The sequence below is a fragment of the Nothobranchius furzeri genome, chromosome 8 (genome assembly GCF_043380555.1).
Source record: "Nothobranchius furzeri strain GRZ-AD chromosome 8, NfurGRZ-RIMD1, whole genome shotgun sequence".
In the NCBI taxonomy this organism is placed as follows: domain Eukaryota; kingdom Metazoa; phylum Chordata; class Actinopteri; order Cyprinodontiformes; family Nothobranchiidae; genus Nothobranchius; species Nothobranchius furzeri.
Window position 1 is genome coordinate 38,093,936 of NC_091748.1, and position 16,978 is coordinate 38,110,913.

Below are 16,978 nucleotides of genomic sequence, written 5' to 3' on the forward strand. Positions count from 1 at the left end.
AACCACGCATGCAGGAAACTCCCGCTGGTTTATTCTATCCAGCAGTCGGAAGTTTACCCTAGCAGTAGGCGTGTATTTGAGCCGGCCAATCACTTGGAAGTGGATGTGTTGAACCTGTTCAGATCAAAGTAGACCGCCTTGTTTTGTGGGCAGAAAAACAGACTGGTTGAGCATGGAAAAATAGAAGGCTACCCAGATATGAAGACTTTAAAACCTACCCAGTGCAGTCCATGCTGGCCCAGATGTGAAAGCACCATTATAGCTTATTGGATCAAATCCTGAAGGCTATATTGTGTAGAAAAAAGGCATCTTCCTATTTATGTATGGAAAAACCAGAAGTTAAAATACATTTACAATGCACTGTTACCTGTGCTTTTGTAAATCCCCCGTCTTTAATACGATGTCTGAAGCAGAAACATTGTAGTGACTGTGCCTGGAAAACAAAAAGCACAAAATCCCCAATTTTAGCATACATTTGTTAATAAAAGCTATCAGGAACATAAAAGTAAATGCATTATGTTTACAGTATGTTTACACCTGCATTCAATTTTTCTTCTCTCTGAACACGTGCTGCTTTTACATTTGAATTTACCCACTGTAGGACTCCTGGCTTTCACATGACGTTGAAGATGCAACTTGCAAGTAGGGTTGTCACGGTGTGAAAATGTAACCTCACGGTTATTGTGACCAAAATAATCACGGTATTCGTTATTATCTCGGTATTTTTTTTAAACGTGCTACATTTTCAGACAACTAAATAAACCCTGTATATCAGGAAATATTGTCCTCATTTTGTGTCTAAATTTAGCCTAAAATGTGTTATTTTATAATTATGTTGTTTGTTTACATTTTTCCCCTTTAGTCTTTAAAATACCAATATTTGCCCATAACTTCTTATTTATTGTCTGCTTGATGTCGTCATTTTAAAAATATTAGACCAGATGATACTCAGTACTCAAGTAGCCTTGTAATCAGATACTTTTTTACCCTTACTTGAGTAATAAACCCTATATCAGGAAAGTATTGTCCTCGGTTTGTGTCCTTCCAGTGAGCTTTGCAGATGTGGGGAAAATGTCATCAGGCAGTAATCGTTGTTAAATTCATAATTATTCTCGGAGAGAGACCAACTCTTATCTGCCCCTGGGAGCCCCGTAATGCAAAGCGTCATTTCAACATGGCGGTGTCCGCGACACGGTTTATATGCAGGTAGCGGCGCTGCGGCTGCTTTATATAGCGACTCGTTGCATTCTCCCTCAACCCAAATCCTCGGATCACGCATTTTAGCTAAAACGCTAACGTTAGCTTGCCTTGCGTTGACTGTAGAGTTGTGGGAGATGGTCACGCAGATGTGTCATGAGATTTGAAGCGTTGCTGCCTTTCACAGACACTTTTTCTGCACGTGCTGCAAACAGGATAGCCGTCTTCTATCAGCTGTCCCTCGGCATTCTTCATATATCCTAAAGATGCCCGTACTTCCCACTTTGTCTTCTTTGAGGGATAATAAATGTCCTGAGCGCTGCCGTCTCCTCCTTTGGCCATTATTTCAGCTTTAGCTTCAAGAAAGTTTTGGTCGTAAACAACAAAGTGCGCATGTGCCGCCGGCAACTTCAGCAGATGATACGGTGGCTGGTAAGGGTCACCGCGCCTACACCGCAGCCACGGTAATCCCACCGAGATAATAGTTTTTTTTACAACAAGACGTTTATTATTATTGTCAACTTTTTTACCAGGGTTTACCGCTACACCGGTTACCGTGACAACCCTACTTGCAAGCAGTGCTTTGCAAGTAGTGGCAGCACCACAAGGTAACACTACGAACTTGTACAATCACCTTAAACGTCACCATAAAGTGCAGTTTGATGAAGCTGTAAAGGGCAAGAAAACAACAGGAGAAAATCCTTCCCGGTCAACCACCCACACATCCATAACGGAGACCTTATACAGTGCTTCTCTATACCTGTCAAACTCCCGCAGGCACAAAGAAATTACGAAGGCTATCACTTATCACCTGGCTAAAGATATGGCTCCTATCAACACCATGCAAAACGAAGGATTTAGGAAAATGATCAACATTTTTGACAAACATTATGCAGCACCGTCCCGCAACTATTTTTCAAATGTTGCACTACCTGCTCCATACACGCAGTGCTGAGCAACGGTGGAAATGGAGTTACAAGCAGTTCAGCATTTTGCGGCAACGACAGACTTATGGTCCAGCTGAACTATGGAGCCATATGGTAAATGGCCTGTATTTGATATAATGCCTTCTAGAGTCCTGGAACCCCCCAAGGCGCTTTACAACACAATCAGTCATTCAACCATTCACACACACATTCACACACTTGTGGGGATGAGCTACAATGTAGCCACAGCTGCCCTGGGGCGCACTGACAGAGGCGAGGCTGCCGAGCACTGGCGCCACCAGTCCCTCCGACCACCACCAGCAGGCAACGTGGGTTAAGTGTCTTGCCCAAGGACACAACGACAGCGACAGACTGAGCGGGGCTCGAACCTGCAACCTTCCGATTACGGGGCGAGCACTTAACTCCTGTGCCACCGTCGCCCCAAGCGTAGGGTAGATCTCACGAGTCATGTGCTCACTGTACGTCTGGTAGCAACACGTCGGCCCTAAAAATATGTTAAAAATAGCCGTTTTTACTCAACACGTCAGACTTTTTAGTCTTGTTTTGCCTGTTGTCCTTCGGGAGTGCTGCAGGAGGACACACTTCTGCTGCCGATTACGGGGCGAGCACTTTACTCCTGTGCCACCGTCGCCTCCACATCCATACACGAGCCTGACCGTCCACTATGTTACCAGTAACTTCACCATGAAAAGTACGTGCTTACAGACTGCATTTTCCCCCCGAGGACCACACCGGCGAGAACCTAGCACATTGATTAAAGGAGGGTCTTATCTTTAGGAGTTTGGAGGAGGAAAAAAATGGCTTTAGTGTTTTGGCCACAGGCTACATCTTGCTCTTTTATCAAAGTTGATTATTTTATGTTGTTTAAAAAAACATGTCATTGATGGTGTATATTATAAATAACAATAGCAGCAGTATGAATAATATAATATTACAAAACAGTCAATAATATCACCACTGTTATAAACAATAAGTCAATAACATCAATGGTGATACTAAATAGTTAATAAAATAGTTAATATAACAGCTATATGTTATCAATAACAATAATAATTATCCAATAACAATAGTGATACAATAAAATAGTTAATAAATATAATAATTAATTAAAGCTGCAAGCAGCGCCGTTCGGCCCTCGCAGCTCCGCGCCGCTCCGGCCTGGCCGGCAGCCCGGTGCACGTCCGTGAAACAGAAACGCTGACCACCCCGACACCAGAAACCGCAAACGGTCTCCTCGTCTGCACCTCACCCTGACTCAGCATCTCCTCTGAGCCCACCAATAAACTACACATCTCACCACTAGGGGATACTCTATATTTACCACACTGGTGGTGTGATGACACAGACCAAGTTTAATGCTATTCTGACCATGTTTTTGAAGTTACTGAAGGTTAAAGTTAGAGGGGGTGCTGTGACGAACAACAGAAAAATCCCATTGAGGTCAGCTTTGATTGATAAAGATGGTTTTGTGGTAGTTTGGCATCAATCAGACATTGTGTGTGCTTTCTAGAGTCAGAGAGCTGAAAGGGGCGGAGCTAAAGGGATTTGAACCAACAACCACATCAATGTGTTTGGTGCAGTCACGTGATGACAACGCCATTCTGACCTTGTCTTTAGAAGTTAAGTTAGTTAGGCGTTAGTTGGGCATCAAGCATCGATTGGAACCGAGACTAACTGTCCAGCTTGTGATGACACTTGGTTCTGCTCAATAGGAGCTGCTACAGATATTAAGTCAATTAGGGCTGCAACTAACGATTATTTTCATAATCGATTAATCTGTCGATTATTTTTTCGATTAATCGATTAATCGGTTTGTTATTGTTTAGCTATTTAACCTATACAAGTGATGAATACATTTCAGTTAAGAAAAAGAAAAACATAAGAGAATTGTGCAGTTGACTGCAATCTATTTTATTGCACATGACCACAGTCAGCAGTGTAAAATGAGCTAAACAGTGCAAAATATCAGTCCAGAATAATTTTTTGGCATCAAAATATAAGAGGTAAATTCCATAAAAAATAATGTAGAATCTAGAATAGAGTTTGTAAGTAGTATGCATTGCTGGGGGGTGAGTGTCTTGTTCCCCATGTAGTTGTCCATCGTTGCTTGTTTTTTTCTGCATAAGAAACAAATAAACTGAATTAAGTACACATATAAAATAAAGCAGCACACACACTACAACACTAAATCAATATTACATTATTTGAATTAATTAACAATATACAGTGATCATTTATTTTGACAAAAATGTGTTGTGAGGCGTTTTACAGCGTTAGATAGTAAAACAGCCTCTTAATAGTTAAAAAAAGGACTTTCTGAATTTCTCCTGTATTTAAAAATTGAAAGCGTACAACTATGCCGCGTTATATTCACCTGGACACAGCTCGTCTGTATATTTTTCTCCGCGGAGTTGTCCTTTTTTGAATGAGGAACACAGTTATGGGTTTGTGCCGTTTTTCTCTTAACGAGAACATTCTTATAAACAGACGTGCTAAATTTGGCAAGCGCCACAACACGGAGGAGATTCACGATTGCATCTAGTCAATCAGAAGTAGAACACCGTAAACTGACGCGGCAAAAAAAAAAAAAAAACATGTTTAACATCCACTATAACGAACTCAGCTAACACTAAGTCCCAAATGTGATCTGCGTTAGCTTGTTTATTTTCTGTTACTTACCGGACTTTCCTCTGCTGCATCAGCCCCCATGTTTTCATCTCAAATGTTCACTTAGGGACGTCGTGCTTCCGTCGTGCCATGGTTTTTGCATATTTTGTAGGTCACCGGTCTTTTCAAGGCATCTAGTGAAGTGCTCCCATACTCGTGAGGTTTTTGTCCGGGGTTTCTCTTGTTTTGTCGCTTCTATTTTTCTTCCGTATTTGTTGTTGATCCGCCATCTCTCACAGCAAGATGCGCGTCAGTAACGTGATACGTCATGAAAACCGAGGGCACTTATTGGCTAATTTCTTCTTCTACGGCCCCACTGGTAGATCAGTGGCTTATTACTGCCACACACTGGCGGCAAATTTAACAGATTGTAACCGATGTCAGATTGTGGTAAAAAATAGACTTTATGCGGTAAAATATGATTATTAAACAACTAATCGATGACTAAAAAAGTTGTTAACTATTTTAATAATCGATTATAATCGATTAAATCGATTAGTTGTTTCAGCTCTAAAGTCAATAAATATAATAATTGGTCTGGCTTAGTCACACCATCGAGAAAAGGTTTAGGGTATTTTGATTAATTTACCTAAGAGGTATTGAAAAAAAAATCCCTTAATTTATGATAAAAATCCTAATAAAAATGATCAGATTGTATGAAAGGTGTTAAAAACTGCTGTGTCTAATTGGTCTAGCTTAGTAAAATTATTGACAAATGGTTTTGGGTGATTAGAGGACTTAACATAGGACCTATTGAAAGAAATCACTTAATTATAGAGGTGTGAATCTTAACTAGTCTCACGATTTGATTCGATTAGGATTATTGTGTCAGCGATTCAATTTGATTTGATATCTCGATGCATCACGATTATTTCATATGGACTTGTTGTCATCAATAAATATATGTTAGATGTTTGCTTTTTTATTCAACAAAAACTTGTATTTGCATAAATATGCAGTAAACAGCTTTCTGATAACAGTCTTTGGGACAGTGTTAAAGTACAAAACATTTGAAGCATTAGTTTGCATTTAAGAGGATTGCACAGCAAAAATAAATAAATAAATAAATCTCTTTCCTCATTAAACATTCATGTCTCAGGCTGTCGGAAAAGCATGTTCTGTAGATGCTAACAAAATATTTAACAACTAAATAACCATATATGAAAAATAATTATTTGGAAAGTTTGAGGTATTCTCTCCTATAACAGTCCTTATACAAAAGTGCAAAACTGTTTAAATTTAAGAGGACTTAAGAACAAAAAATATCTTTCCTTATTTGACATTCACTTCTCAGGCTGTGTGGGAAAAAAACGTGTTCTTCAGATGTTTGCAAAATCTTTACCAATACTGACAAATTTCGGAAAATCCACAAATAATACATAACAGTCCTTGGGACAGCAAAAAGTGCAAACATTTGAACATTAGCTTGAATTTAAGAGGATGTACTGAAAAGTCATAATGATGACTAGTTAACATTTGGAAGTTGAAGGTTTCTGTGCAAGAACACCAGTTGATCTACATGCTGTAGATCAGTGCACGGCATGAAGACTTATGCATCTGTGCCCCAGACAAGTTGGTTCCCAATGTCAGAGAGACTCGCTTCTCACAAACCCTCTGTCAGGACAGTGTTTCCCCTAGGAATTTTTCCAGCTGTGGTGGTGGTGGGGGGGGGGGGGGGGGGCTTGGGGAGAAATTATGACACGTCTCTAAATAAAGTAAAAATTTCCAGTGCAGATTGGAGACAACCCATAGAAGCACTGATTTGATCTCATTTCAGAGAAAAATAGAACAGGTTAGATGCACCTAATGAATAAAATTACTAACAAACTCAGGAATGATTCTTTGCTTCACTGTTCTGGTGCTGAGAATATCACTAATGCGGATCAAAGGAGATACACAGATGAATGCACCTCTTATTTATTATTTGGAGACTACATTTACTGCAGCTGGCAGAGGCAGAGATTGTTTCTATTGATACACGAATTTTACAGAATCATTTTAAATGTTAATAGGGGAAGACTGCAGGAGGGAGCGGTAAAATACAGGGGGTCCCCAGCAAAAACAAGAAACTTTACGAGTCTGATGAAACCCGCTGGTTTTCCATCAGGCAGTCACGGGGCAGCTCCAACGACCCAGTGGCTGTGCTGGGTCAATGTTATCGAGCCCAGTCCGGTACCGGCTCGGCCGTGAACGAGCCGACGTCATGCTCTGCTTAAGAAGAAGTGTTATTTTCCCGCTTCAGAAGAAGCGTCCAACGTGTTTTTACGCTTTCTCCGAAAGATGTCACGTCGCTAAGTTGTTAGCGCCGCGCGCTAACACGTCAATAGTGCAGCGTAGCCTGCTGGAGGTTTTAAGGGTTCAGATGAAAACACCCGACCTCTCACGCTGCTCACACATCGATCTTAAGTTGTCGCTGTTGCGCTCACGCCGTAATACAGTATTAGATGCGGTTTAAGTCAGACATGAAAAAATAAATACATTTTACATGAATAAGTGATGATTAGCCTGGTGGGGGGAGGAAAACCTGGCCTAATAACCACTGGAGGAAACCCTGTCAAGATCGCCAACACCCATTTATCTTAATTGCTATTGAAACATGTAAACCAAAAAGCATTATATCCACTGCTACCTTTCTAATTTTAAACTCAGTAACTTACGCTGTAACTGCACCTTGCTCTGCCTGCTCCTTTCTTCTTGCTGCCCGCCGGCTGTGATCACAAGCGACAACATAGTAGTTCCCGCTGCTTCTTCGGGAAACAGCGCAAAAAAAAATAAAATAAAATCAAACTTGGGATCTTGTAGGCGTGACGGTAAGATTTCAGCCGTGGCGGGCCGCCACGGCTACGCCTATGTAAGGGAAACCCTGCAGGAATCTTGGTGTGACCTTTGACCCAGCTCTGTCCTGCTCTGAACTTGAGACTGTTCTCCATACCTTCATCTCCTCACGCTTACCCCTTCTTTCCACCGGAGCCGTCAGCAGCATGTTACTGTAGCAGCACGTCTTGCTCGCGTAAGCTGCTGCTAGGCCCTTCCCACGAGACGTGAAGCAGCAGGGGAGCAACTGTCACCGACAGAGCATGAAGTCACACGAGTGACTTAGGGCCCTGTCCACACGTAGCTGGGGATCTGCCAAAACGTAGATATTTTCCTACGTTTTGGCCTGTCATCCACACGAAAACGGAGTTTTTTCACATGAAAACTGATCTTTTTAAAAACTCCGGCCAAAGTGAAGATCTGCGTTTTCTCCGTTTTGGGTGTCTGCGTGTGGACAGACAAAACCGGAGTTTTAAGGTCCGCAACGTCACTTTCCGCGACAAAAAAAATGCTGACATCACGTGTGCGACCTGTGTTTACACTAGCCGGCATCATGGAAGCCCTCAGAGCTGCGCTCGGTCACTACCCGATCCATCGATTGTCCAAGCGCTTTTTGCTTGTTTGTTTTTGCAAGCGGAATTACTGCTCCTTGCGAAAGACCACAGACGAAGGACGAGGTTAAGAACGGGGGAAGTACTGCCGCCTACAGGTCTGGCATGTCCTTAACAACGTATTTATCCGGGTACGTGTGGACAGTTTGTTTTTAAAACGTGGTGGTGTGGATGCAAGTTTTTGGAGGGGCGGATATTCGTTTTTAAAAACCCCGGCTACGTGTGGACTAGGCCTTAGTCAGTAAACACAACAACAAACAGGAGAAAACTACAACATGGCTCCAAAATGTTTGCGTTTTATGTTCTGTCCGTTTTATAATCGCCAACATGGACCTGAAACACAAAGGAGACCGCTAGCTAGGTGATAACTTCTCACGGGGCCGCACTTAGTAACTTTTTTTTAAAGTAAAGCAATCGGAAGGCAGTAAGTTTCTTTATTCTGAAAATCTCAGGAAGCTTCGCTCCGTTTCCGCGTCCGATTTCCTGTCTTTCCTTCCCCAAAAATGTCAAACTTGACCCGTTTCAGAGGCGTCGCGCCTAGATAATATAACTCCTGAGACGCGGCCGACTCACGCTGCTGACGGCTCCGGTGGAAAGGGTTAGACCAGTGGTTCCCACACTTATTTAGCCGCGCACCCCCTTCTATGTCCCGACCATGTCGACGCACCCCCCCCCCATCGGGGCATGGCTCTATATATATATTAGATGTCAAGCTAAACAGACAGGGTTAAAAAATTCCCCATCACTTTCATTTTTTAAATAGTAATTAATAAATATTCGATACCATTACAATTTCCTTTGATTTAATTTTAAATAAATATTTAGAGTGCCCAGGTAGCACATAAACAATGCCGTTTAACGGTTTTCTTAAAGTAGGAACGTTTAACCTGTGCGGCCAGAGCGCTCTCCTTCCTTCTGCTCTGCGTAAACCTGAGCTGATCACCTACTTGTGCGTAATCAAATGTCAATAGGGGACAAGATATAGCCATGAGGTTCACTTTTACCTCAGACCGACTTATTGCTGTTTTATGGTGTGGCTGAATCTGCGATCTGCTGCCACGCTGACTGGAATAACACATGCTGCAGTAACAGGACTTGTGGTCAGGTTCATGAGGAGTCACTGGCTGGAGCGGACCCGACTCATCCCAGAAGCTAATATCTTAATTTGACCTTGAATGAAAAATAACCTCTTAAAAGTTTTTATCACGGTGGAGGCAGCGTTCATTTCTGCCTTCAGTCTGACGGCGCGCCGGAGTTAAAGCAGCGTGTGCACTTATTGAATCTGTGTGTGTGTGTGTGCGCGCGGCACAGCCGCTCAAGTCACCGCGTCTCGCGCTATTTAAACCAATGTTGTAAAGTGACTTCTGCCCAGCCCAGATGTGCTCACTTGTGCACCCGTGAGCCGTGGTTCTGCTGGAACGCGTCTGACTTCTGACAGACGCACTCTGAACTTCAGATCTTCAGCGCGCTGTTAATAGCCTGAATGGGAATCATTTCTTGTTATTTAGTTACATCCACAATGTTCTGTGTGTGAGGTTTACAATGTCAGAACACCTGCATGTAGGGCTGCTCGATTATGGCAAAAATAATAATCACGATTATTGTGACTGAAATTGAGATCACGATTATTTAGGACGATTTTTCAATTTATGATGATTTTATTTGTTTTTATTCAGTCATAAAATTGCTCAGGGCACAATTAGGACAAAAATAAGAAACAAGATGATCACTAAAATAACTCCTGATTCCCAGTATAAAAAGACCAATATACTTATAGCTCATAGTCTATGACCCAAGGGCTATAGACCTTGGTTTAACTCATTTGAGTCTAACCAGTACAGAACCAAATACCAATATCTTGCAAATACTGACAGCAAGAATTATACAGTGGCATTTATAACAAATAAATGCAAATAAATTGATGTTCACAAAATGTTGCATAACATTTATTGAGTCGTGTCAAGGTGCTGTAGGAGAGTGCACTAGCACCGTGTCCTCAGAGAGGTTAGTTATTAGTTATCAGCGTGAGGAACTTATTTCTACCTTATTTATAAACTATTTATTTACAAGTCCATCAGTTAATGTAACAATTGTCCCAACCACAGCTGCACCCCCCACCCCCCAACCCGGTCTCACAGCAATCGGGCAAGGTGCACGTGTGTTTAGCGCGCTGCACGCGCACATTTAGCTGTTTTTAGCTGCTCAGGAGTCCGCAGGTGCGGTGTGTGTGTCACTCACCCTGGTTAATCCAACAAGGAGCCGGCTCCGAGAGCTGTCTTTAGCGACCGACACATCACTACATCATTCCCTTTCCTAATGTTGTGAAGAACGGTCCGGAGCTCAGGCGGAGTGTTTAGCTAACCTGCAGGAAACGTCGACGACCGTTATCCAGAAAGTAGCTAAGGGTTACCAGAGATGTTTCTGAGGTGTTCGCTAGGTACTTTTAGGATTAAAAAGTCAAGAAGGGGGTCTGAAAAGCTGCTAGAAATAGCGTCAAACTCGCTAAGTTGGCAACACTGTGGAGGAGCGCTTCATTTGCAACTCAGGGCAGCGCAAGCGGGAGGAGCAAATAATCGGCTTGTTTTGTTTTTTATAATCGTTCAAAACTCAGATCGTAATCGTGATTAAAATTCGATTAATTGAGCAGCCCTACCTGCATGAGACAGGTGTTCATTACAATCTGCCAGAATGACTCACCTTCAGATTCCTCCAACACCGTTAAAAATGATCAAATACGGAACATATCGGCATGCGCAGGCCAGAGTGCTGAAGCTCGGCGCATTGTTATTATGAACTAGGGCACATGAGGACACGCGCGCGCGCAAAAATATACTTGTTTTCAATTACATTTATTGGGCCCACTTACTTTTTCTTTGGCCCACCCACAAATGAGTTTCTACGCTAATGGTGACATATGACAGACTTCTCTGAGCTCCGCAGCCATTACACTTTTCACCTCGCGCACCCCCTAGCGGCAGCTCACGCACCCCCAGGGGTGCTCGCACCACACTTTGGGAATCCCTGGGTTAGTCTACTGCAACTCTCTTTTCACGTGTCTGAGCAGAACCTCCCTGAACCATCTACAGGTGGTTCCGAATGCCTGTGCTCGGCTTCGTCCAAACACACCCACATCACCCCGCTTCTCCTCCAGCTTCACTGGCTGCCTGTCACCTTCAGGGTTCATTTCAAGATCCTGGTTCTGGTCTATAGGGCCTTACATGGACAAGCACCATCTTATGTTGGTGATCTTCTTAGTCCCTACACCCCCAGCAGGTCCCTGAGGTCCAGTGATCAAAGCCTACTGGTTGTGCAGCGCACCAGGCTAAAGGTCAAAGGTGACAGATCATCTGCTGCTGTGGCCCCCAGACTCTGGACCTCTCTCCCCCCGAGCCTGAGATCAGTGGACTCAGTGGTCTCCTTTAAAAAGCAGCTGAAGACTCACTTGTTCAGGCTGGTTTTTGTGCTCTCCCCACCTATTCCATCTTCCTCAGGATCCTCACCTATTCTCTCTCTCTCTCTCTCTCTCTCTCTCTCTCATCACAACTGTCTATTTTTTGCTCATTTGAAATATATTTTTAATCTTTTTCTAAATATTTTTTTTTAATATTTTTACATTTTTTGTTTTTGTGAAGCGCCTCGTGATTTTTATCTTGAGAGGCGCTATAGAAAAGATCTTTTCTTCTTCTTATCGCTGACCGGGGGAACCAATGTCTGTCGAATATCCAACGTCCAACTTCAAGCTAACTTCACCGAGGTAGCCTACTGAGGGTCAGTGCGAGACTTGCTCCATATCCAGTGGTTTATGAGCAGAGATCCTAATGAAACTATCTGAATGAGTGTCAGCAGTGGGCTGAGGCCAGCTGACTTAGTGAGTCCATCCAGCACAGGTGCAGATGTTTAAGAGCTCACGCCTGAGGTGGAGACAGGTAGTGTGGCTGGCTACTACGGGCCCACGCCACGCAGACGGGACTCGTACACAAACAAAGCTCCGCAGGAAAGGAAAAGTTGAGTAGTATCCCTCCTGCAGCTCCACAGAACTCCGGTAACTCAAAGCTAAACACAACATGATAAAAGCACCAAGCCAACGTCTCAGGACTTCCCCGGAGGGGACTTAGTTTGGACCCACGCGTCTAAGTTTAGGAGCCGAGCAGGCTGCATTAGTGGGAGAACTACAGGCTGAACACGGACACCGAGCCAAACACGGCCGCTGCCTATCGTACTGTTCCCCTTCTTATCACAAATGTAGAATATCCCCTAAAGGCCACAACGCTCAGCGGCAGACTGCGTCCGAAGACTTTAATTAGCGGTTATTCTACACCAAATTAAAGCCCCTAACCACACGAAGACGGCCAAAGTTACAGAGAATAAAACAAAGTCTTACTACGAGCTCAGAGGATGGTCGGACAGCGTCCCGTCAACATCTGACTTGGAGAAAAGAAGCTGGAGTTGAGAAAAGACACAAACATCAGAAACATTTGGCTTCCTCCTCTCCGATGGCGGCCATGACACTCCATCCGGGTATTGTCGCGTCTCGACTAAGAAAAACGGATCAGAGTGTAACACCAGCTCAGTGCCACGCTGGTGCTTGTTATTCACAGAAAACAACTTTTACTTGAACTAAAACGCGTTCAGCATAACTAAAAGTCCCCAGGAGCGTCTCAGTGTTTTCGAGGCTTCTGCTCTACGTCATGCCAACCCTACTTGTGCGCGCGTGCGCGTAGCTGGGTGGAAGCTGTGAACACTAATGGCGGACGCAGGCTATTGCCAGCAAAGCGCCCTGCTTGACCACCGTGTACTCCTTTGGGTTTGACTGTGGCTTAACGCTTTTACTGCCTTCTATTGGGTGGAGTCACGTGTCTTTGTCTCCGAGTCTTGTACACGTACAGACGAACAGTTATGGCGGATCTAAAGCTCATTGTTCCTCTAATACCAGCACCATCACAACATCTGTTGAAATATGAATTGGTTTTAGTGGTGGGCTCTAAGATCTTTGATTTGATTTCTCTCTACTGCCTTAATTGTGTTCATTTGTGTTTGTGTGCATGTGTGTGCTTTTTGTTACCACTAACTGGGGCACTAATCTGTCCCACAGACATCAAACCTGACATTAGAGCAGCTTTGTTCTTTGTTACACCTGATGTGTCATGTCATGAGGGGAAAATCACAATATTTAAAGAAAATACAGAAGCAATGGAAGACATGTTTATATGAAACCATGTAACTCACTGCCTGTCAATGCATCATACTGGTGTGCAGTATTGGGCAAGTTACTTAAAAACTAATGCATTATTTATCGTTACCCTCATTTAAAAGCAATTCATTACATTACAATATTACTGATTTTAAAATGTAAGGCATTACACTACTTTTGCATTACTTTAAGTTACTTTCACCAATACAACATTAAAGAAGAAGAAAATATCATTTCTATAGCGCCTCTCAAGATAAAAATCACGAGGCGCTTCACAAAAACAAAAAATAAAAAAATTGTAAAAATATAAAAAAGCATTTTGAAAATGTTTAAAATATATTTAAAATGAGCAAGAATAAGCTATTGCGATTTAAAAGAAAAAATGTTAAGAAAGAGAGAGAGTGAATAGGAAAGAGGGAAACCAGTGGATCCTGAGGAAGGTGGAATAGGTGGCGAGAGCAGAATAAAGAGAGAGTGGTGAAGAAGGTCCAGGGTTTCCCTTACATAGGCGTAGCCGTGGCGGGCCGCCACGGCTGAAATCCCACCGCCACGCCTACAACATCCCAAGTTTTATTGATGTTTTTTTTTTTTGCACCATTTCCCGAAGAAGCAGCGGGAACTACTGTGTTGTTGCTTGTGATCACAGCCGGCAGGTAGCAAGGAGGAGGAGGCAGGGCAGGGTGGTTACAGCTATGAGCGTACGGATAAAGTATTTTTGACGAATACGAGCATGAAACGAGTGTAAAACTCGTAAATATCTGTAATCGTGCTGAATGAAATCCTCATTGGGTAACTGACTTTCTTCACGCTCTGTGATTGGCCAGTCAGATAGAGTGCCCGCCCCTCCCTATACACAAAACTGCAACCGGGAGCTCCGTCAGCTCGGCCCAGGCATCAACGCACACACACAGACAGTAAAGCTGGGCGTACACTGTGCGACTTTTTCACTTTTTTGAGCAGATTTTCCACTTGTGCGAGAATCCACAAGATCGGGGCGAGTTTTGCGCTGAGCGTCGTGTAGTGTACAGGGGGTTAAGAGAGGCGATTAACACCACGTGACCAGCTACCGATCAGCAATCGTGAGCTCGCACGGACTTCTGGAGTGTTTGATATTTATCTGGTTCCTCATGAGGGTTGAAGCGGCGCAGCGAGCGGCTGCGACCCAAAAAGTATCAGAACCGCTCACGGCGCATGCGCAATCCTGCATCAACGCCGCTCCCCGCTATTTCCCTAATAACACACGTTGTTCGTTTTTGTTTCTGCACGTTTTTTTTTACTCACAATGATTGTCAAGAAAGCGTGTTTGTCGTGTTCATGTCAAATTAAACTGATCACAAAACACAGATTTACTTTATTTTGTTTCCTCATCCAACCCCCATAAATCCCTGTGTGTCCTCCTGCAGCACTCCCGAAGGACAACAGGCAAAACAAGACTAAAAAGTCTGACGTGTTGAGTGAAAACTGCTATTTTTAACATATTTTTAGGGCCGACGTGTTGCTACCAGACGTACAGTGAGCTCATGACTCGTGAGATCTACCCTACGCTTGGGGCGACGGTGGCACAGGAGTTAAGTGCTCGCCCCGTAATCGGAAGGTTGCAGGTTCGAGCCCCGCTCAGTCTGTCACTGTCGTTGTGTCCTTGGGCAAGACACTTAACCCACGTTGCCTGCTGGTGGTGGTCGGAGGGACTGGTGGCGCCAGTGCTCGGCAGCCTCGCCTCTGTCAGTGCGCCCCAGGGCAGCTGTGGCTACATTGTAGCTCATCCCCACCAGTGTGTGAATGTGTGTGTGAATGGGTGAATGACTGATTGTGTTGTAAAGCGCCTTGGGGGTTTTCAAGAACTCTAGAAGGCGCTATATCAAATACAGGCCATTTACCATTACGCTGAAGTCGTACAGTTTGAGCTGAATCTGTGTTACGAGTGAAAAAGTAGCAGTGTCCACCCAGCTTATTATAATTGTTACGTCCCCGACAGGAGATGTTAAAATGTGAAGGAGGGAGTAACATAAGAAATACGACAGTGGCGTTTAAAATGGGTTTAATTGTGATAAAAGGTTCTAAAAACAAGAGCAAACAGATGGCGAGCATTATTAAAATAATGCAAAACGAAAAATTAACTATAAGGTTAACAGTTAAAAGACAAATTATCAACTATATGAAACACCTGGTTAAAACTTTATTAAAAGTTTTACTTAAACTGAAGGTGTTTTAAAAACACAACGACGTTGATAAAAGTCTAAAAATTAAATCCGAGTTAACCTTAAAACACAGTCAACACTAGGTGACATGCACAAAAGATCAATGTGGATCACTCAGCGTTAAAACTATAAATTAAAACTCATCACAACGACGGGGTTAAACCAAACGAGACCTGGAGAACAGCAGAACCCCTGCACTGCTGTCTCCCAGACTTCTTCTTCTTCTTCCTTTCCGGTTTAAATGGCGGGTGGCAACCAACTTAAGGTGCATTACCGCCACCTACTGTGCAGGAGTGTGAGTCAGAGCGAGGAGAAAAAAAAAAAAAAAATATATATATATATATATATATATATATATATATATATAGAGAGAGAGAGAGAGAGAGAGAGAGAGAGAGAGAAATAATAAAAAACTAAATTCACCTAAATACCTTAATTTTCCTAAGAAACTCCAGCACCAACTTATAATTGGACCCACTGCCATTCAACAACGTTCTCAAATTCCAAATGCCACATCCTTTATCTTTCAACCTATCTATAAATTCACCCCTAATTACATCAAACTTACTACAAATCACAAAACATGTTCTACCGTTTCCTGTTCTGTCCCACAATCACAAAAACCTGTTTGATGTTTTCCCAAAATATGCAAAGTGCTGTTCAATCCCGAATGTCCTAATCTCAATCTCGTTATTATTGTTTGTTCCCTATTATGTAACTCCTTAAACGACCTTTTACCTACTACGTTCTGTATATTAAATAAATGTCGGCCCTTTTTATCCCTTACCCACATGTCCTGCCATTCATTCATAATTCTATCCTTAATCATTGACTTCACTTCGTTACTGCTAAAAGGGATCGGTTTCACTACTTCTAACTTTACTGCTTGCTTTGCGTAATAATCTGCTAATTCATTACCTTCTATACCCCTGTGCGCCGGTACCCACATAAATCTTATTTCAATCCCTAAGGCACACAACCGAAATAGGCATTCAAATATTTCTAGAAAAATATCAACTCTATTTTCATTACTTCTTGAATGAAGTGCCAACAAAACTGATAAAGAATCCGTACATATTATACAATTTCTAAATTGCTCAATCCAATCCAAACAAAAATAAATCGCCAGCATTTCAACTGTAAAAACTGACATACCATCTGGAGTTCTAATTTTCACCCCTTTACCCACCACTGGAATATAGAAAGAACAACCCGTCCTCCCACTCACAGAGTCTTTCGATCCATCTGTAAAGACTGGAATACAATTTTTATGAACACTATCTAACCTATCATTCAAAATACTATCCCAATTACCTTTGCCCTTATTCATACACATCATATTTTTAAGATAAA

General features: G+C 42.8%; 1 protein-coding gene across 3 annotated transcripts in view; it reads right to left on the bottom strand.

Moving 5' to 3' along the window:
- The window catches only part of LOC107373221 (zinc finger protein 518A), a 51,353-nt gene extending 38,315 nt beyond the window's left edge, over positions 1 to 13,038 (bottom strand). The window contains exons 1-3 of one of the 3 annotated variants that reach the window (XM_054735556.2): positions 12,618 to 13,038; positions 368 to 433; positions 219 to 285 (exon numbers count right to left, since the gene is read on the bottom strand). In XM_054735556.2, coding sequence (XP_054591531.2) covers positions 219 to 257 — 39 coding nt within the window. In that variant the 5' untranslated portion in view covers positions 258 to 285; positions 368 to 433; positions 12,618 to 13,038. The remainder of the gene's footprint in view (positions 1 to 218; positions 286 to 367; positions 434 to 12,617) is intronic. The other 2 variants (XM_054735557.2, XM_054735558.2) reach the window with 2 other exon arrangements.
- Positions 13,039 to 16,978: the final 3,940 nt, after the last annotated feature.